Genomic DNA, 20,935 nt, shown 5'->3' on the forward strand with positions numbered 1-20,935 from the left:
TCTTTGCATTAGGTAACAAAATATCAAATCAAATAGCATTTATGTGAAATAAAAAGACTTACTAAATATTTTACCAAAAGAACCAAAGTTAAAAAATAATTCAGAAAGTATTTTCTAGTTGTAAAATATTAGTAGAATGTGTCCCTATGACATCAATGAGCTCATACATCCACTAAATATCCCTTTGGGTCCAGTTGGTAACATTTAATAGCAAAAAAAAAAAGAAAAAAAAGAAGAAGGTCATTTCGCCCATGGGACAATAAATAAAGATGTAATTGTGAAAATTTTGAAAACTTTTTTCCCTTGCAATTGTCAGAAATGAATTTAATTGTTAGATAAGAAGTTAGAACTGTGAAGTTTCTGACTTTATGTCTCGCACTTGTGACCTTTTTATCAGAATTCTGAGATTACATCTTTTTTTATTATAAATGCCAAATATGAAAACCGGAATTGTGAGTAAAAAAGTCAGAATAGTGGGGTAAAAAGTAGAGATTATCTTTTCAATTTTTTATCCTGTGGTGGAATCAAGCTCCATAGGGTGGTAAAATGACATAAGTTCTGAGAAAATCTCTAGAATCATTTATTTGCATATTGGTCCCTTATACAATGATATTAAATATTGTGTATTTATGAGTTCATAATATTTCATATTTATTTAAAACCCATTTGTCAGCCACGTATTGGCAAATGGAAATACCATGTGATTGTAGTGACACAATGCATGCACTCAAAGTGATTTTTGCTGACACATTGAATTTGACAACATAATATACCATCAAAGGCGAGAATTCATCACAGGAAGTGCTTCTACACCGCCACGATTGCACGAACAGGCCTCTCTATATAAACTGCACATACCACTTCAAATGTAGAGCAGCAAGACTTAAGACTGACAGAAGACATCAGAAAAAAGAAAAAAAAACAGGTCAAATGAATGCAACTATGTCATCAGCGCTGAACATCCAGTTCCTCGTGGTGAGTATTGCTGAAATGTTCGAAGACGACCTGCTAACTATCTCCAAAGGATTTTTGTTGCTCAAGTCACAATGCTACTACGATTGAGTCTGAAATGACAGTGTCTGTGTTTCACAGGTGGCTTGTATGATGGGGCTCCTTTTCATATCATTTGGAGCTGAGGGGGCACCATCAAAACATCCTCAGAAGAAAGCAAACCACAAGTCATCAGAAGAATCCCATCCATCCTCATTCCGGTTGATCTTGGATCCTGAGTTCAAATCCTCAGCCAACCCAATCCATCCAATCAACAATGACTCCATCTCTCCATGGACCTACACGTAAGACCTTGTCTTATAAACCCTTAAAATTGGCATTGAAGAAACTTCAAGATCCATGGAACCCTTCCATTCCACAAAATCTTCTTTATTGTGGAAAAAGGTTATTTCGATTACTATAATATTCTTCACACTAAGAACCGTTCACTGAAAAGTTCTTTGTGGAACCCGAAATGGTTCTTTTATGGAATCACTGCCAAAACCCCCTTTTGGAATGTTCATTTTTTATGTTGTATGATTTGGTGACCATGAACTGTCATTTCTCTATCATATTCACATACACCTGTTTATTGTTTTTGTATTTTGAATATGACTGTTGCAACCCGCTAACCTAAAACTTCACATGATTCATTTTGTTTCATAGGTTTACACATGATGACAGCCTGTACCCGTCTAGCATCGCAGAGGCGAAATGTTCGCTGACTGGATGTTTGCTAGAAGGCGCTGAGGATTTCCATTCCAAACCGATCTACACCCAAATCATGGTCTTGAGGAAAATTCGAGGAGAAAAGCAGAACTACTCCTTAAAACTTGAGTACAAAACCATCGCAGTGGGATGCACCTGCGTTCGTCCATATGTACAAGAAGTTTAAAATGTGGGATCTGATGGAGTTACAATACTGTAGATGTTTGATTATTAGTGTTACAGTATTACAAATCCAGAACGTAAGACTTCTGACTTTATCATTTATTTATGGTATCATATACATGTTTGCAAAATGTAGGATTTATATTTATTGTGATATTTGATGGATTATATATTTGAGATTTTTTGCTAATAGAAGAATTCGATCTATCATCATCATGATTTTTGAACACTTCATCTGACTTGACCCATCTAATAATCTAATTTATTTATGTCATTACATGTGATTTCAAATGCAGGATATTTATTTTCAATGGATTTTTTTATTATTATTATTTTGTAGTAACTATTAATTTATTGATCCAATTGTGTTTTTAATGTTATGATTAATGCAATAAATAAGAAAAAAAAATCAAAACTTGTTCTGATGGTCTATTATTTTCTATTTTGGAAAAAACTCAAAATCAATAATGAGAAAGTCACAAGGACAAAATGATACCAGCAGTCCTTTAATTCTCTCTGCGTCTAAAATATATCACAATTTCTGTACAGAATGATATATAGCCAAATCAGACACCAGCTGATCATGATTAAGCAGTTTACCAAAAATAGAGCCTTAAAGACAGGACAGAGGACAAACTGACTGCATCCACATGGGCAAAGTACATGAAACCGTCCAAACATCATCCAAATACTCAGAAAGTTACCACTCACATTCACTCTTTTTTGGCACTATTGGCATACAAGCTCATCGCAGAGACAAACACGTCTCTGCGTTTCTCAGATTAAGGTAGTAAAGATTCTGTCACAATCTTTGCTGGCCAGCCAGTTCCGTTCATCTAACATCATGGCCATCGTACCTTACAATGATATAGCGATATCATAATCTGGTTTCAGAGTCAGAATCTCTTATGATGCAAGCTAATAAGCTCAGCGTGATAGTCAGTCCTTTGGTGAATGTTCTCCCATATGATCAGCATGTGTTGTGAGAAGATCTCAAGGCACCTGGAACATAAAGTTCAGAGATATAGCAATTAATAACAGGACAAAAATCACACGGTCACACACCAAATGGCTTTTCCCAAGTTTTATCAAATGTATCACGGCATGCAAGCATTAAACGTTGATTTCGGCCACATTTAATACACTATTTGTTGTCAGGTAACTAACAGATATTCTACTAATGATTCTTCCAAGAAACCAACACTAAGACACATAAATACAAAGCCAAACTACAGTACTTAGTACACATCACCACACTGAATGACAATGTTACAAACAGCTAATTCACAGCAGTACAACACAAATACACATCTTGGTTTGTCTTGTCGTTCGTTATTATTATCGCATCAGTACATGCAAAGCCGTTATTAAAGACTAAAGGGATGGATGATGACTCATTAAGTTTTTTCAAAACACAGTTTGGTGGCAAACAACTCAAACAACTTTTCTGCATTTTCTAATTGATTCTCAATTCAACATCCATGATATACAGTGCTTTGCCTGGCAGCAGACGAGAAGAATCTTTAGCTGCAAATATCATATGATAAGCCTTCGAATCATTTCCAATTCCAAAAAACAGCCTTTCTTAGCATGACTAGGACCTGCTAGGCCTTATTTTGTTGTTTTTCTTCAAAATTGTGGACAAGAAATGCTCTTGATTCATGTCATTCTACTGCCAGTCCAGCTCCATCTGTTTTTCCTCACCTCCTCAGCATGCTTGTCCTGGAAAAACACAAGACAAAAAGAAGAAGAACTATTAAATAATAGCTCAATCTTAACTCTAAAGTGTTTGAAAAGATCTACCTAGTGGCACCAAATGGAATTGCAACATTTTCAACATTCAGATGGTCTCGAATGAGGGGTCTGAATGTTGTTCAGACCCCCCCTCCAGTGAGGGGTCTCTGCGAGGTGGGAAAGTGGGATGGAATTCCCTCTGACCGTCAAAAGATGGAGGTCTGAGGATCACCTCAAAGGCCTGGCCTGATGACCGCTTGTTTAGCTCGATCATTTTCAACATTCAGATGGTCTCGCCCTAAACTCATGCCATCGGTTGAGCATTTAATTACTATATTGGGCCACTCAAACAAACATATTGCAATTCCATTTTGTCCCACTAGTGGTGCAGAAATAATAAATATGCACCTTTAAAAAATGGAACTAAGTTAGGATGTCAAAATCCACCGTACCTTCTCCTGAAGACGTTCCAACATGGCAGCTATGTGGGCCTCCCTGTTCTCTTTGTTAATCTCCATTCTTTGCTCCAGTTTTTCTTTGGCCATCTTGATGAAGTTGTTGTGTTCCTCTATGGCTTTCTGGGCCACCTCTCGTTCATGCTCTCTCTTCTCAGCCAAGTGCTTCAGAAGTTCAGCTTCCTGACACTGTGAGGATAATGCATTTTATGTAACTCAATATAAGCATATCCATTATCGGTACTGTTGCATTATCAAGACTTAAAATAACATAAATATTAGATAAAAAAATAAAAATTAGAATGCTGTCTCGTCAACTAAAAAAAAAAAAGTGCAAGCACTAAAGTTATTCAAACTGAAACTGAATAATTACTAATTACTGAGAGTATCCTCCAAAAAAACCCCATCTCTGTTCCTTACCTTTCTTCTCTCTTCAGCTGCATCCAGTTTCTTCTGGATCTCCTCCAGTGAGGGGTCTCTGCGAGGTGGGAAAGTGGGATGGAATTCCCTCTGACCATCAAAAGATGGAGGTCTGAGGATCACCTCAAAGGCCTGGCCTGATGACCGCTTGTTTAGCTCGATCACCTCCATGTCTTTAATAATGCCCAGGTTGAGGTCCACAACATCTACAACAGAAAATCAACAATGACTGATTTGAATGATATATATTAATGCAACTAATTTTAAACTACTTGATTGAGAACTGATGTGAATACAGTATAATGTTCAATTTAGCTCACTGGAATATATAATAACAGGGCAATCTATCTGAAACAATGCAAAATTTTAGATGTGAGACCTTTAAAGGTGCCTTTAAGATACCTTGTGTTTTCTTGGTGGGCTTCTCCCGAGGCTCTGGTAGGAAGCAGGAGCAGAAGAGAGACACTAGAGGGAGCTCCTTCATCTTCTCTCTGTATGCTGCAAAAAAGAGAGACAGAGTTATTTTGAGGTAACATCATCTCTGAGGCCATGTGCTCACACATCATTTCTTCAGCTCCATTAAACACTCCCAAGTTCACATGCGAACAAGCAGGTGGATGTACACATACCTGCAAGAGTCATCTTTCCTTCTGAGTCCTCTGAGGCGTTTCAAACTCAGCTGATCCTACAGGAGAGAGAAACGATGATGTAATCAGAAACCACAGTCAATCGATTCCTCTGGATGTCTTTGTCCTTATATAAAGGTCCCAGAAGGTTTAGTATCACAAGCAAATGTAGATTGTGAATAACAAGCACAAATCAAATCTTTATACTGCAAAAAATGTAAAAGAATCACACAGCTACATCTAAGCACATAGTAGTATGTACACTACACAAAAATCGATTCAAATCCGCAGAACAAAGCAAGCAACAAATAAATTCAACTGAAATATACTTGATAGCAATTGTTCGCAGAAGAGAACTCCGAGTCTCTCAGCCTTCTCTATCAGTCTCTCTCGTTCATCCTGCCTCTGCCCTTGCTGTGCCCCCTCATTTCCCACGCTTACGATCGCTGCACCCGCTAACACCTTTGAAACTTTCTGACATTTTCAATGCATGGGCTTATTCTATAAAACATTTCAACACTTTTAGGGGTCAATTGATAACATAAAAGGCAAAAATGTTGATCCTTTAGGCCATTACTGGACAATGTATCATTTTCCCTGTCACACTGCATGCACACAAACTGAAAACCCTCCTATTTTATTGATGCTAGCAACACAGCTGATATAATAAATAATACATGCTTTGGTACACAACCCTGTCAGCACTGTCATTTACATTAGACAAATAAAAATTTCACATGCATTTGTTTGCAGCTCAAAAAGCAAGTCATTTTTTAACCTCCCACTGCCTTCTGATCGGAATAAACGCTTGCTGTTTTGAAAGCAAAGGAAGTGCTGCTCCAATAAGGGGCCGTGGCCTTTTGCACACCAACATGCTATATAATCTCACCTCTCAGTAGCACCCACAGTGCAGACTAGCACACTCACTGCAGGACCTCTAAGACCATTGTGTATTCAAATACACACTTTGCCCTACATCCCGTTTTTAAATTTAGCAATGCACTTTTTCCGCTTAGCTATTTTTCACCTTGCACGAATATGCAATGCACTTTGCACTATGCAATGCATATCTTTTCTTTAGACTATAACATGGTTTCAAGCACAATATCATATGATCACCTTCTAAATTGATTCTGATATGCTATTAAGACTCTTAACAGTTGCAAATCCCCAAACAATCATGCTTATATATACATTTATGCACATATAGAAGTCTAATAACCTTGACTGCATTCTCTAAATCTTGCAAGCATGCAAATCTGCAATGCAACATAATCTAAGGAATGCCAAACTAGATTTCTGCGCTATTAAAAACAGAACAAAAATTAAATAAATGCAACTTGCTATAGTGAATAAAACTTTAGTCCAACAGATCACCAGTCTCCTTTTGTCCTGCAAAAGAATAATACAGTAAATAACAGATTATGATATACAATATTACCTCAACTCACCGACAGTGTGCTGTGATCTTCTGTCAGAGTCTTTCCCTCGCGTTCAGTCTGACAGTCTGCTGCTGTTTGGATGCTCAACCTGGCAGCATCAGCACCACCTCTGCTAGATAAAGCATGACATCACCTCCCAGCGCTGTGATTGGTCGAGAAGGATGCAGGCTCCTGATGGGCTGGAATGGCTGGGAGTGCAGATAGGGGGTGGTTAACTCTTTGTTGAAAGCTGGTTTCAGAGAAAGAAAGGGGATAGATTCTACAGCTTTATGCAGAAGAAACATTATTTCTTCTTAAATTTTTAAATATGGTAAAAATATTGAGTAATTAGGAAATATTGAATAATATCAGTAGATTTATTGTATTTTTTTAAGAATTGTTTTTATGGAAACCTGGCTATTGGAGCCATAGAACAAAGATTATTTTCATTTGCTTTCTTACATGTCATTCCTTAGCAAATAAAGACTTGGAATCCATGCATTCCTTTTTTAGTTTAGAATTTAATTACGTGCAGCATCGTGTGCTAATCCAGTTCTGTCAGGTTTTGGGAGCTGTTCGAAATGTCATGTCTAAAAACGGAGGAGGACAGGGATTTATGTGTCATCTTCTCACTCACTCATGGCTGGAGTCTTGTTGATGACTATGACACAGTAACCTTGCCAACATGCTCGCATGGATACGGGCAGACCTGGCCTGTTTGAACAGTCTGTCAATGGCCCATCTGTTGCTCTGGTCCTGTGCCAAATCAATTACTGGTATTTTAACAATTTCAAAGACAGCTTGAAGAACATTGTGCTCCTTTTATGAAGAAAAACCAGATTTTACAACCAAAATTATATTTAATATATGCATATTGCATCTCTAATTTCAGGAATTCATAGTTTCTTGATGGATTTTATGACATTTTAGTATGGGATTTGTAAAAGGCTACATTCACAACGTCAATTTTTGGGATTAACAACTGCACTGAGTCTCAAAATGTCCTGTTCACACATACGTTTACGATAGAGGCTTGAATACGGTCTGTATGAACATGCAAAACTGCGAAGTCTTATCACATTTGACAAGACAAAAGTTCAGTTGAGGTACAGCTTCATCTATCAAATCTTAATTAAACGACAGAAGCTTTTATACCTCAGTAAAGAATGGAGAATTTGTATCGCACACAGACCACAAAACTGACGGGAGCAGCTGCGGTTGAGGACAGTGACTGGATCTAAACCTTCAGCTGACTTGGTAAGGTGCACAGTTCTCGGTAAATTACCAAAACCATAATAAAGCAATAATCCCCAAGAAGCCATGGTTTACAGTGAATTTATAAAAGCTAAGGGGCGTTGTTAGCTGTTATAAATTTATAAAGTTTATTGCTTTTATAAAACGGTTATTCCATATAGCAAGGTTTCACAAAATAAAACAAAGCAAATAAAATTTAATGATATTAATAAAAACATTCTTCCGCCAAACAATGCAGTTCCTCAGAAACGGTTGTGGTTGCAACAAAGTGATTGCTGAGCAACACACATTCGCAGAAACAAAGAGGTGTATTTTTGTAGAGCAATTTACAACAGCTTGGAATGCGGCTCAACCAATCAGAATCAAGGACCAAAACTATCCGTATTATAAATGAAAATTAAAAATACGCCAAAGGCCTATGTGCAGCAGAGTGGTTTTCTCACACAGTGTAGCATGTGACAAACAACTAGCTGTCCAGTACGGTTCTGTTCACACAGCTGGACTTCATCAAAAATACGGTTATGAGTCCTGAAAATTTACGGGTGTGAGCTGGGTTATATGCGGTTGTCACTTCGGTAATTAACCGAAATGTGTGTGAACGTAACCGTGTTAAAGGGATAGTTTGCACCAAAATGAAAATCCTGTCATCATTTACTTACCCCTAAAAAAAAATAAAACTAAAATGCACAGAAGTGTACCATCCTAGTGACAGCTTTTTTACCTTGTTTTTCTGAGACTGTGTTAGCCATTGGCTTCCATAGTTTCTTCATACTATGGAAGTCAATGGCTACCAGCAACTGGTTATCTAGTCTTGAAAACATCTTCTTTTGCATTGAATAGAAGAAAGAAACTCATACAGGCTTGGAACAATGTGAGGCTAAGTAAATAAAATGATTATAATTTACATTTATTTTGAGCTTAACTATCCCTTTAATGACTCAAATACAGGACTGGCAACTGTACTCTGCTGCTGTGTGAATGTGGCCAGTAATGTGCAGGGTACTCTTTGATGATTTCAGCATCCATATAAGGCCCTTATATGAACCTGTTTGCAGCTTCGAGGTCTCTCCGGTGAAGTGGAAATATTCCCAGCGGTCTGATATGGATGTTGAATATGGCGGAACAGAACACACTGTACCTACTTTATTTCCCAGTAGCATCAAGAACACTGACGTCAGGCACTTACCCTACCAAACAAAACGAAATTACCTGCCATACATTTCCAACCAAGATGTAAGTGAATAGAACAAAGGAACTCAATGCACATGGGTAAATGCAAAACAAAAGATTGCATAAAAAAAAAAAATTGCAGTTAACAATACAACAAAATATATAAGCACATAATTTGTGCAAGAAAGGATCACCCACCCATATAAACTGGAGGGGAGCGTTGGGTTTCGTATATGCTGGATGTGACTGAAGGGGGCCGCAGGGGGAGGGGAGACAGCAGTGCTCTAGCGATGATGTCATCCAGCTGTCTGCTAGGCATGCAGGATTTTTCACATGGCAACAGAGCAAAGAATGCAGCAAACGAGGTCCTGGAACGGATTAACACAGACATGAAGGACAAAAAAAAGAACGCATGGGAATTGTTTGCAAAAGGTGCATCGAAATCCTTTGCTGAGTGGCAACGAGGGACTGAAAAGACAAGGGTGGGGGATGTAGTGAAGGAAAACAATGTGCCTGCAAGGAAAGCCTGATCATCACTGGTAACCCTGCTATGATGTCATTTCCAGCCAATCAGGAGCGGTGCGCTGGATTCTCTAGTCAGAATGATGCAGTTTCCAGTTCACATCTGACCTGACAGCAGTGAGGATGATGACGATGATGAAGTTAACCATGCATACAAGCACAAGCCATACAGATGTTTTTTTTTTTTTTTTTGCTTTGCAAAACTACTTTTTTTTTATTTTTTTTTATGTTTGGACTAAATTTTTAGGATTTTTTCCCCCACCTTGTTACATTTGTGGTGTTCCCTGACAAAAAATGACTGGCCTACAAAAAATTGCTTTCTCAATATTGTACATTATTGCCAAATATTGGATGCAGCCTTTTTGTCAACTTATTTCTTTTTGGAACTGATCATAGTGTTTAGCTGAAATTTTCTGTGTTCACTTCAAAAACAAGTTGACAAAAAGACTGAATTCAAGAAATGGTGATAACAGAGCATAATGAGAGATTTACAAGCTATCATTAAAACATTATTAGACCGGGAACAAACAAACAAACATAGAAATATAGGACTAGGGATGCTGGGCTTAACAAACCACACTTATTAAATAAAATAAGCAAAATTGATCATTAATAATTTCAAATCCTTTTCTGCTGTATTTAACCTTTTCATTTTTCAAAATAATTTTGTACTTCATACTAAATACACAGTAAAGCACACCTGCAATTCAATATTCTGACATCAGTCACACATCAGTCTAATGGCTTGTGGCAGAATGACTGATGGGCACACTTTGCTTAAGAGGAATATTACAGTGCTCCAGCTGAATTATATTAGAACATATTGTAATGAGTTCATTCTGACACACCCCTCTTGAATAATACAGAGTAAACAGTGAATAATTCATAATCATGCTTTGTTTTGAGTCAAAAATGCAGAAATGCTTGTCTTTTTCCTGGCAGTGATGTTGTGTTTTGGTCTCAAAAGTGTCTAAAGTGGCATACATCAAGGTCAACAAAACAATGTAGATTTTTCACTGAATTACATTCTTAGGACACGTGTTGTTTTTCTAAATATCAAGTCCATTAATGTTGCAATAAATGTACAATTTATTTTTGAGACACTGGAACACTTCTTCTGCAGCCTTGATATTCAATCCACATTTCAAAATGTTACGATCCATTAGGCATCATTTGTAGCATTTAAACGTATCAGTCAAAGCTTTACACAATCTGATTCTGTATTCTAGGTACGAAGCGCTCTGGATAGTGTGATGGGAGAGCAGGTCATATGTGCAGGCTCTAAACTCAGGACATGACATCACTCTAATGGTCATCATGCTGCATGACTCATAGCTTTTAAATCTGGATGTCAGTATCTCTTTGGCCTGGATTTACGGTCAAAACTAATCTACATAGACATGCTGTTTACTTGAAATAAACAGAGAACAAAAGATGATGACATCACATACAGTCATAAAAAGATAAAGACTTCAGGTATGTTGAAAATGGAATATGGTGTACTGAACAACACATGCTATTTCTTAAAAATAGTATGCGAAGCAGCATGCAATAACATGAATGTTTTAAACAGCAACATGCTGTTATTGTTGCAACATGACCTCAATGCATGTTTAATTCAGTAAATATAAACTTGTAAATAAATATGCATTTTCTGAATTTTGAATCAAATTAGATCACATAATTGGTAAGTTTGGAATAGCATACTGCCATACTTACGATTAAGCGTAGCACTTGATATTTCAATACGGTTAAATATTTTACTTAATTTTAAGTGTAGCACTTGATTCAGTGAATAATTCATAGTCATGCTTTGACTATGACTAAAAATGCATAAATGCTTGTTTTTTCCTTGGCAGTGATCTTGTAGTTTGGTCTCAAAACGGTCCACAATGGCATACATTACAGGACTAGTTCAACTAAATATAAAAACTTGCCTAAATTTTATTCAGGTCATACAAGATGCAGATGAGTTTGTTTCCTGATCAGTACAGATTTGGAGAAAATTAGCGTAGCTGATAAAAACATAACACTAATTCACAAGTTATCCACACCACTCCAGTCCATCAATTAACATTTTGTGAAGTGAAAAGCTGCTGTGTTGATATTTCTGCACTAATAAAATTACATGCACCGAATGCAGATGATCTACTTTGTTTTCTATAATGTGTAGTATACACTGCACTAATACAATGAACCAAAACTATTATCAGCTGACATTTATTTTTTAGATTCTTATTAAATGATGCAACCAAAGACATTGTGACATAAAAAGGAGTTAAAATGCTAATTAACATTTTCATATCGGCAATAACTTGAAAACACATGCTTGAAATAAATGTGCAAAACAATAATGTAAGATACTAGTGTTTGAAATACATATGTTCAATTTCATATATTTGATAAAATAATATTATTCAGTATTCCTTGTATACCACACAGTATACAACAAGCAGTAAAAATGCACACTGTGCACTATACGCATAAATAATAGTATGTCATTCCAGTGTTTCAATATGCAATAGTAACAGAATCTATTCTTTCCTCACTAGGAAAGCATTTGTTGGCCATCAAGTGCATGCACAGTACAGTATTTTACAGTAATACTGCCATCAGTGCAGTGGTGTAAATGAATGAACAATTAAAGTGAAAAAAGTGAAGTGACATACTGCCAAGTATGGTGACCCATACTCGGAATTCGTGCTCTGCATTTAACCCATCCAACGTGCACACACACAGCAGTGAACACACACACACACCGTGAACACACACCCGGAGCAGTGGGCAGCCATTTATGCTGCGGCGCCCGGGGAGCAGTTGGGGGTTCGGTGCCTTGCTCAAGGGCACCTCAGTCGTGGTATTGAGGGTGGAGAGAGCGCTGGACTTTCACTCCCCCCACCTACAATCCCTGCCGGCCCGAGACTCGAACCCGCAACCTTTGGATTACGAGTCCGACTCTCTAACCATTAGGCCACGACTTCCCCACAAAATACCTCTTTGACCTTTAACATTGACCAAACAGAATAACAACCGTAGACCGGTAAAAACCAGTTATGACTGACTTTTGCATCTAACCAGGCAATGTTCTTCCTCCCAGACAAGCAATTATAGTAGGCGTCTTGACACTTCCCGCTTCCATTCAACTCATCCTTTCTCCCTTTATGTTTGGCTAACGAGAATTTGTATGTGTGTGGTAGCAGCATGCAAGGGTGTTAAGATTGAGCGCTGGTAAACTCAACCACATAGTGACTCACGCTCTGTGAAATCCAAAGGCATCTGCCATTGTTAGGTTTGCCACACAACCTACACGCCTCAGAATGATGAGTCACCCACACAGCGAAAGCGTGCTCGCATCTGTTCACGACTACTCTTATTCTAGAAACTTACAGACTAAAGTTAGAGTCTGCAGGACTTGGATGCAATGAGTGTAGCTCTTAACAATGAGAACATGACCTTTCGTTGTCTTTAAAAATAAAGACAACTACTGTTAATGCAGTCCCTCTGAGTAAATGCAAATCAACGATGCAGAGTTTTGACGCAGCCTATAGTGACAAATAAAATCAATCAACAATCTACAAAAATCCTTATCTGTGTGCAGGATTTCTGTAGGTTTAGGACCTTTAAGACCAAGTAAAAAACTCATGAATTTAATGAGTAAATAGAAGAGCACATAATTCAACAATGTCCTCTAAATGTAAATGTCCAGGCAGCACACATAATAAATTATAATAGCAACACTTTAAAGTTTGAAAATACAGCTTCCAACAGATCTGAAGCACTTAATTAATTTTACTAAAATAAACAGCTTAAGGTTTGAATACTTCTGCTCCTAACCACTAGAATATGGGAATTACTTTTACCTTCTAATTAGTCATTTTGTTTTGTTTGCAAATGTAAATCTCTAAAAGATTCTTAGATAAAGATTAATTTACTTGAAAAGTTTGTGATTAAAACAAGAATAACTTTTGGCCAAATGGCTCAGAAAACTTTTTAGTTTTTTTTCAGTTTTAGACATATCTTCATTTTGCACCTCCAGTAAATGTATCAAAGGAAATGCACCAAAATACCGAGTAAGATATTCATTTTTGCAGTGCATGCAACATTTAATGTCATACCTTTATGAATTTACGATTTTCTGCACCTATTTTAAGGCTTTGCTTTGTGGAAAGGTGAATTAAGCATAGTGCTATATTTCTGCAACAAATGTCCCAAAATCGATCTGTCTATCTATTCACTTTTAAGCCAATCTTAAAGCATACACTTAGCTAATTCAATAGATGAATGCAATTTGGGGAAGTTGTAGCCTAATGGTTAGAGATTCGACAACCAAAGGTTGCGGTTTCGAGTCTCGGGCCAGCAGGGATTGTAGGTGGGGGGAGTGAATGTCCAGCGCTCTCTCCACCCTCAATAATCAATGCCCTTGAGCAAGGCACCGAACCCCCAATTGCTCCCCGGGGCACCGCAGCATAATTGGCTGCCCACTGCTCCGGGTGTGTGTGTGTGTTCACTGCTGTGTGTGTGTGTTCACTGCTGTGTGTGTGCACTTTGGATGGGATAAATGCAGAGCACGAATTCCGAGTATGGGTCACCATACTTGGCCGTATGTCACATCACTTTTTCACTTTCACCATGCAAATTATTAAATGAAGGTCATTCTAGAACCTATACTGTGAACAAAAGAACAGGAAATAAATGTTTGAGTTGTTTCCTTTAAAACTTGACTTTCTATTACCGCTCCAGTACTCGCATTGAAAATTGAAAGCTGAAGGTCTCGCAGAGTGGTATTTCACACATGTGAAGGTGTACAAGAATCTTAATTCATGAAACAGAGGGGCTGAAGGCATGAAGATGTATCCCACAGTCTCACTACACCCACTGGATCTCTCTGCCATATGGCTGCAAAACCACTACTGCCCACCCGTCATCTCAGCACACGCTCGGCTCCATTCGATACGAACACTCTGAACACTTCTTACTCAAAGAGCATTATGAAAAGACAAAGCAGAAAGCTCGCAGCAAAGCAGAATAAAAATATATATATATAAAAATATTTTATTTCCCATCATAGAAGCATGAACTTTAAAGGTACAGGAAGTCAGAAGAGAAACTGCAGATTTTGGTTTCTGTTCCAGGTTGTTAGGAAATACTAAGCATTTTTACTAACAGCCAAATAAGTTTGTAGAGTGTACATAAATATATTATGCAAAAGATAAACAAGTTATGTTCTGACATTTTTCAGAGGGTATTTGTTTGAATACATGCTCAGTGGAGACCCAAGATATTCAACTCCATGCTGATGTTCGGTTTTGAACGAATGCAGTCCATAACCTGTTTTTACTTTCTAATACAAATGTCTTTACTTGCAGTTCTGAAATCTCAGCGCAGACTAGCTAATGTGGCAGGAGGATCTATAACAACATATTTTAGAGTCTTTCAATGTGGAAAGGTCAACGTTGGGGAACAATATACATACATAGTGATAATTTCCTGCTCTCACTTTGACTTCTTGTTGCGCACCTGCACTTCCTTTCTCTCCTTCAGAAAGTTTCTGAAAGCACCGCCCTCTTTACTTTCTTCTGTGACTGTTGGGGAAAAAAGTTACATAATAAACACGTGTGTTACATGGTGTGACAGCGATTATGGTTCTTTAAGAGCCATCTGAAGTATCCTCACCTGTGTGAGCGATATCATCGGTATCACTGTCTAGGTCTTCCTCAGCTTCATCAGGGTTCCCGCAAGTAAAGATGAGGTCACTGGGCCCACCAAGACCCGGGGCTTCTAAAGAATAAAATAACCAGATGTGTCAGTGTATATAGGATGCATGCATAATTGTTTGGAGACAATGCTAATGACGAATCACTCTCAAAGACCAGATGAATGCAGAAATAAGATATGCATCTGTTCTAAAAAGCATTAATTGTAAAATATTCATTACTGTTCAGAATTTGGGAGCAGTAAGATTTGTTTTAAAGATTTTTATTTTATTCTGCAAGGATGCATTTACTTGATCACGAGTGACAGTATATACATATAGTATTATTTTAAATAAATTGCATTCTTTTGAACTTTCTATTCATCAAAGAATCCTGAATAAAATGTATATTAAGCAGCACAACTGTTTTTAACACTGATGATAATATGCAATTTTCTTGAGCAGCAAGTCAGCATATTAGAAAGATCATGTGACACTGAAGACTGGAGCAATGAGGCTGAAAATTCAGCTTTGCATCGCAAACAAATTACATTTTAAAATATATTAAAATAGAAAAGATGTTTTAAATTGCAGTGATATTTTACAATATGACTGTTTTTACAGCCTTGATTAGTATAAGAGACTTCTTTCAAAAATATCTTGCAACCCTATATTTTTGAACAGCAGTGTTACCAAACATGTTAACCCACTCTCTTTTCGAAACAAATTTAAAAGACATTTGTGTTCTCCTCTAAATATCAGATCTTACGTTATATGTGAAGAGTTCAAAGTTGAATAATGACTTTCAAATATCTTTTTTTTTTTTAATGAACAGAGACGTGACCGTTCTGAATGAATATACCGGTAGGAACTGCAGTTTCCATGGGAACTGCTCCCATGTCCTTCCGAAGGCGTTCCAACTGCTCCTGTTGTTTCTGACTCTGAGCTTCAGCCTGAGTATGAGATGAAAGCATTAAAAACAGTCAGACTTGACCTTTTCGCATGGAATGAAAAACTGACATTTTTATTTGCCTTTCAAATAAAAAATAAAATACATATGGTTTCAAAAAATATATAGTTTAATAAGTGCTGGAAGGATATTTGTGGAATGGCCGCTTGATTTATGACTAGTGTATCAGCCTACATCAGTGATTACTCACCAACTCTCTGTGCAGACGTTCATATTCAGGGCGATACTCACTGCAAAACAGTAAAAGACAACAACTGTTTGCAGAAAAAAAGCATTCATTTATCTTTAAACATAAATGTATATTGTCCTTAACAACACATATATCATTATAATTCACATTAAAATGTGAAATGCTCCTATTTCCATTATATTACACCAAGCTGGAAGTGCTATTAAAATGGATGTCTTTTGACCAAATCCAGCTAGTAAAAAAAAAAAATTATTTATAACTTTATTAAAGGGATAGCTCACCCAAAAATGAAAATTTGATGTTTATCTGCTTACCCCAAGGGCATTCAAGATGTAGGTGACTTTGTTTCTTCAGTAGAACACAAACAAAGATATTTAAAGGGGTCGCATTACGCTCTTTTACTAAGTCTTGATTTTTGTTTTGGGGGTGTACTAGAACATGCTCTCATGCTTGGTGGTTCTTATTACAGTACCTTTCTCCACAGCCTGGCACAAACGGCACAAATAGTTCCGGGTTTGATGAAGGCCCGCCTTCCGAAAAATGAAATGTGTTGTGATTGGTTAGAATATTGAACAAGAGGATCGCACAAAACCTTTGCACGAAGATATTTTGGTAAGATCTATTGAAATCATGACAACTTTCATGCTGCTGTTAACACTGAATTATACAGTGTGAATGTAACACTAAGAAGTGCAGAAGCACACTCTGCTCTGAACTTGAAAACAACATGAAAATGTTTAGTGCAGTTTATATTTCCAAAACACTGCATTAAAAAGAAATAAAAAAACAAGTCTGAGACACTGACCTGCAGGCATAGAGCATGTTGGACATAAAGGTGACCGGATTTACACTTCGAGATGTGTCCATCACATAAATAACCACACAGGGAAACGAAGAGGCCTAGAAAGGAAACTTTATACTGTTTTATACTCCAAATTAAGCAATGCAAATATATCTAAGTAACAATAAACCCGACTAAGAGTGAGAGTCACATACCAGTGCTTCAGTTATGATGGTTCCAGATGCAGACCATGTGAACACTTCTATTTGTCCAGGAGTGTCAATCAAAACATGTCTACATTAAAAGAATATTCCATGCATGAGACTGCAGCAATAAGAAATTAGTAAGGATATCAGCAAATCTACTAAACGCAAACTTACCGGTGGTTACTTTGCTTTTTCTCAATAAACTTCATGACCTAACAGAGGAGACACAGAACTGGTAAGTTAAAACAGAAGTATGTGCACATAAAAGTGTAAAACAGTGACATCTACTGGATCCTTCAAACCTGATCAAATCGTGTTGCAAACAGATTGAGAGATGTGACGATTCCTCCATTTGGACCTAAACCATATCTGTACTAGAGTCAAAGACAATCCACTCAGATCATAAACTTTTTGACCGATGAATTTCCACAACTTTTCCAGTCATTTGTGATTCACTGGATAAGGATCTTTAAAAACGATTTCATAGAGAACGCGCTCATTAAAAGCAATGTATATCAAAAAATAATATAAGAGCTGTGCGTAACTACATTATTAAAAATATTTAGAAACCGACTATGGGCATTTCCATGTATGTTTTTAAGATTTTAATATACAGTGCCCTCCATAAGTATTGGAACAGTAAAGACAAAATCGCTCGCTTTGTTGGCTGCGGAGTCAAGACATTTGCAAATATGATTAAAAGATGAATATGAGACAACTACAGAATGTCACATTTTATTATTAGCCGTTTCAACACATACATGTTTTACCAAATAAAAAGAACAGCACTTTTAGAGTTCATCCCACTCATTGATGTGAGCATAAGTATTGGGACAGTTGAGCATAAGTCAGATATAAAAGATTAAAAGCTATTATTTAGTTGCAGATCCCTTGAGCACAATCACAGCAGTGAGTCTGTGACTCATAGACATCACCAGATTCTTGGTCTTATCCTTTGAAATGCTTTTCCCAGCCTTTAATGCAGCCAATCCCAATTGTTGCTTGTTTTGGGGAGTTTCTGCCTTTACTCTCCTCTTCAGCTGGTGAAATTCATGTTCAATCAGATTTAAATCTGGTGATTGACTTGGGCAATCTAAGACTTTCCATTTCTTTGCTCTTATAAATTCCTTGACTAAACTGGCAGGGTGTTTTGGGTCATTGTCCTGATGCAATATGAAGCACTTCCCAATGAATTCTGCTACTGTCATCATACATTAAGTCATCAGTAAAGTTGAGAGGGCCTGTTCCAGAGACAGCCATGCATGCCCATGACATGACACCACCTCCACCATGCTTTACAGATGAGGCTGCATGCTTGGGATCATTGCAGTTCCCTTTTTTCTCCACAATTTTTGCTTTCGCATCACTTAGATAAAGGTTCATCTTTGTCACATCGGTCCATAAACACAGTTCCAAAACTCTTCTGGCTCACTTTTGTGCTTTTTTGCAAACTCTAATCTTGTCTTTCTATTTTTGGTGCTGGTCAGAGGCTTGCATCTTGCTGTGTAGCATCTGTAATTCTGTGTCAAAGTCTCCTGAGGACAGTAGATTGTCAGAGCATCACCCCAGCTTTCTGGAAGTTGTTGGTGATTTTACAGACACGTCTTTTAGGGTTCATTTTCACAGCTTTTATGATTTGTCTGTCATCAACTACTGTTTTCTCAGCCAATCAGGTCGTTGTTGGTTGCTGGTGGTTTCCAAACTCTTGATTTCTCCATGCACTTTGTTTTTGCTAGAGCTCTAATTGACTTCCTCTTTTCTTTAAGCATTCAAATTGCTTGCTTTTCTCTCAAAGTCAGCTCCCTCGTCTTCATCCTGGTTTGTGTGTGTCATCAGCGAATGCTAGATTCAGAATACAGAAGTATTGGATATAACTGATACAACACATTCCCTGCTTTTAATATCTGAAGAATTAATGCAACAGGACACAGCTGATCACTTAGAAAGACCTGTGAGGCAACTGTTCCAATACTTATGCTCACATCAGATAGAGGGATGAAACTCTAAAAGTGCTTATCTTCCTAGCTGATAAAACATCTGTGTTGAAACGGCTAATAATAAAATGTGACATTCTGTAGTTTTGTCTCATATTCAACTTGTAATCATATTTGTAAATGTCTTGACTCCACAGCCAAGTCTAGTCTTTACTGTTCCAATACTTATGGAGGGCACTGTATGTAAATTGTCCAGGCCTGGAAATCGTAATCTTAAAAATCCCTAATATTTCAAGTTTTCCTTGACTGTGGGCTGTGAAGAAACTTAAATCTGTTGTAAAGTTTAAATGTTTAGTAAAAGGATCCAAATTTCAGTGAAAATATGCATGATAATTATGACCCACAGCACAAGGCACAAAACTGAAAGGATACTGTTTCATGACTTCCTTGTAATTGACAGTGTCTCTGATGTCTGAAAGGAAAAACACAATCAGGCGTAATCTTTGACATTAATGTACTCAATAAGATGCTCACCAATCAAGAACATTTATCCACAATAAAAACCAAAGGAGTTTTATTTTTCAGCGTTTTAATCAATAAATTAACTCCACTGCTTTTACAAGGTGCTGGTTCCAGTGCAATCAAATCATTCTGGACTTTAAATATGTTCTTAAAAGGTCAAGACTCATAAACATTTTCCAAATCTATCCATAGTTATTCGCCAACTCCTTTGGCTTGTAAAATCACTTTTATCTTATATTTTGAATTTTACATTTTTATTTTATGCTAATAAACACAAAAACACGCGTAAAGTGACAACTTGTAAAATCACTAAGATTATTAATTAAATTAGTTTGGATTTTATAATTTAACGTTACCTGTTCAGGTACGAGAAAAGGAGTAACCGTGACATAAGTTACCAATGTTGGCTGGAAAAGGAACCTCAGGAACTGCAGGATCTAGATTGATAACATATGGAGGAGTTTTCTTGGAGTGCAGGTAAGCTGTGAGCCTCTGAGAAAACAAGAAATAACATGTAAACAGCCAAGTTAATGTGTTTTCAATTTCTTTATGATCAGTTATAATTTGATTTTCTTATCAGAATTACTTATCACATTTAAAGCTGACAAAATCTTATTATAATAAAGTAAATGTTATATAATTTGACATTCTTACCTGCACAAACGTTGTTTTTCCTGACCCTGCCATGCCTAAAACTATGAGACACACCGATTCTGTGTTCTGTTCGTCAGATGAACTCTGGCTCGGTGTTGGGTTATTATCTCCATCTTCTTTACATTTATCACTTTCTTTTGAAGCTCCATCGCTTCTGTCTGCTGCTGCAGTCGCCATGCACTTACCGTAAAGTAATGTATACTGGCGTAAAATAAGGAAAACTATCCTGTCATTATTACACACGACCACTAGATGGGAGCAGATTCAATAGGATTTGTTTGATTTGATAAAACGTGACTGACTGAATGACTGAAAATAGTTAAAAAAAAGTTTTATATGAATTACGAAAACTTTCATGAAAGTGTAAATAAAAAAATAAAAAAGTGAAATCAATAGTATTTGAATTACATAGAATATAATAGAACTGTTATTCAGACCATGTTTCATTATTATTTTCATAGAAATTAATCCCCCTACCAAGTGTCAGCAGTCTACTGTTATGT

At 37.0% G+C, this 20,935-nt stretch overlaps 3 protein-coding genes across 3 annotated transcripts; 1 reads left to right on the forward strand and 2 right to left on the reverse strand.

The window, feature by feature from the left end:
- Positions 1 to 809: 809 nt before the first annotated feature.
- LOC306886101 (interleukin-17F-like) lies at positions 810 to 2,271 on the forward strand. Its single transcript, XM_079442983.1, has 3 exons — positions 810 to 975; positions 1,093 to 1,295; positions 1,657 to 2,271. Exons 1-3 carry the CDS (start codon positions 931 to 933, stop codon positions 1,883 to 1,885), a joined length of 477 nt encoding a protein of 158 aa, XP_079299109.1. The 5' UTR covers positions 810 to 930; the 3' UTR covers positions 1,886 to 2,271.
- Positions 2,272 to 2,376: 105 nt separating this feature from the next.
- Positions 2,377 to 5,517, reverse strand: LOC306886129 (stathmin-4-like). The gene is made up of 6 exons (XM_079443016.1): positions 5,120 to 5,517; positions 4,893 to 4,988; positions 4,491 to 4,696; positions 4,068 to 4,259; positions 3,586 to 3,603; positions 2,377 to 2,883 (listed from the first exon to the last, which is right to left on the reverse strand). Exons 1-6 carry the CDS (start codon positions 5,130 to 5,132, stop codon positions 2,875 to 2,877), a joined length of 534 nt encoding a protein of 177 aa, XP_079299142.1. The 5' UTR covers positions 5,133 to 5,517; the 3' UTR covers positions 2,377 to 2,874.
- A 959-nt stretch (positions 5,518 to 6,476) lies between these two features.
- Positions 6,477 to 20,609, reverse strand: LOC306886763 (GPN-loop GTPase 1-like; the record flags this gene model as incomplete). Its single annotated transcript, XM_079444074.1, has 15 exons — positions 6,477 to 6,508; positions 6,647 to 6,787; positions 9,160 to 9,329; positions 14,981 to 15,065; positions 15,157 to 15,261; positions 16,038 to 16,128; positions 16,336 to 16,375; positions 16,803 to 16,865; positions 17,141 to 17,235; positions 17,332 to 17,410; positions 17,497 to 17,534; positions 17,625 to 17,691; positions 19,689 to 19,728; positions 20,177 to 20,270; positions 20,433 to 20,609. The coding sequence occupies 15 exons, from the start codon at positions 20,607 to 20,609 to the stop codon at positions 6,477 to 6,479; spliced, it is 1,317 nt and encodes a 438-aa protein (XP_079300200.1).
- Positions 20,610 to 20,935: the final 326 nt, after the last annotated feature.

The sequence above is a fragment of the Barbus barbus genome (genome assembly GCF_936440315.1).
Source record: "Barbus barbus genome assembly, chromosome: 20".
NCBI lineage: Eukaryota > Metazoa > Chordata > Actinopteri > Cypriniformes > Cyprinidae > Barbus > Barbus barbus.

What these genes read in the sequence shown, in the direction of transcription:
- LOC306886101 (XM_079442983.1), top strand. Translation starts at nt 931, where the DNA reads ATGAATGCAACTATGTCATCAGCGCTGAACATCCAGTTCCTCGTG. An exon ending in TGAACATCCAGTTCCTCGTG is followed by an intron (nt 976 to 1,092) that starts GTGAGTATTGCT and finishes TGTGTTTCACAG; the next exon opens with GTGGCTTGTATGATGGGGCT. An exon ending in ATCTCTCCATGGACCTACAC is followed by an intron (nt 1,296 to 1,656) that starts GTAAGACCTTGT and finishes TTTGTTTCATAG; the next exon opens with GTTTACACATGATGACAGCC.
- LOC306886129 (XM_079443016.1), bottom strand. An exon ending in GCCCACCAAGAAAACACAAG is followed by an intron (nt 4,697 to 4,892) that starts GTATCTTAAAGG and finishes TTTCTGTTGTAG; the next exon opens with ATGTTGTGGACCTCAACCTG. An exon ending in CAGCTGAAGAGAGAAGAAAG is followed by an intron (nt 4,260 to 4,490) that starts GTAAGGAACAGA and finishes TTATCCTCACAG; the next exon opens with TGTCAGGAAGCTGAACTTCT.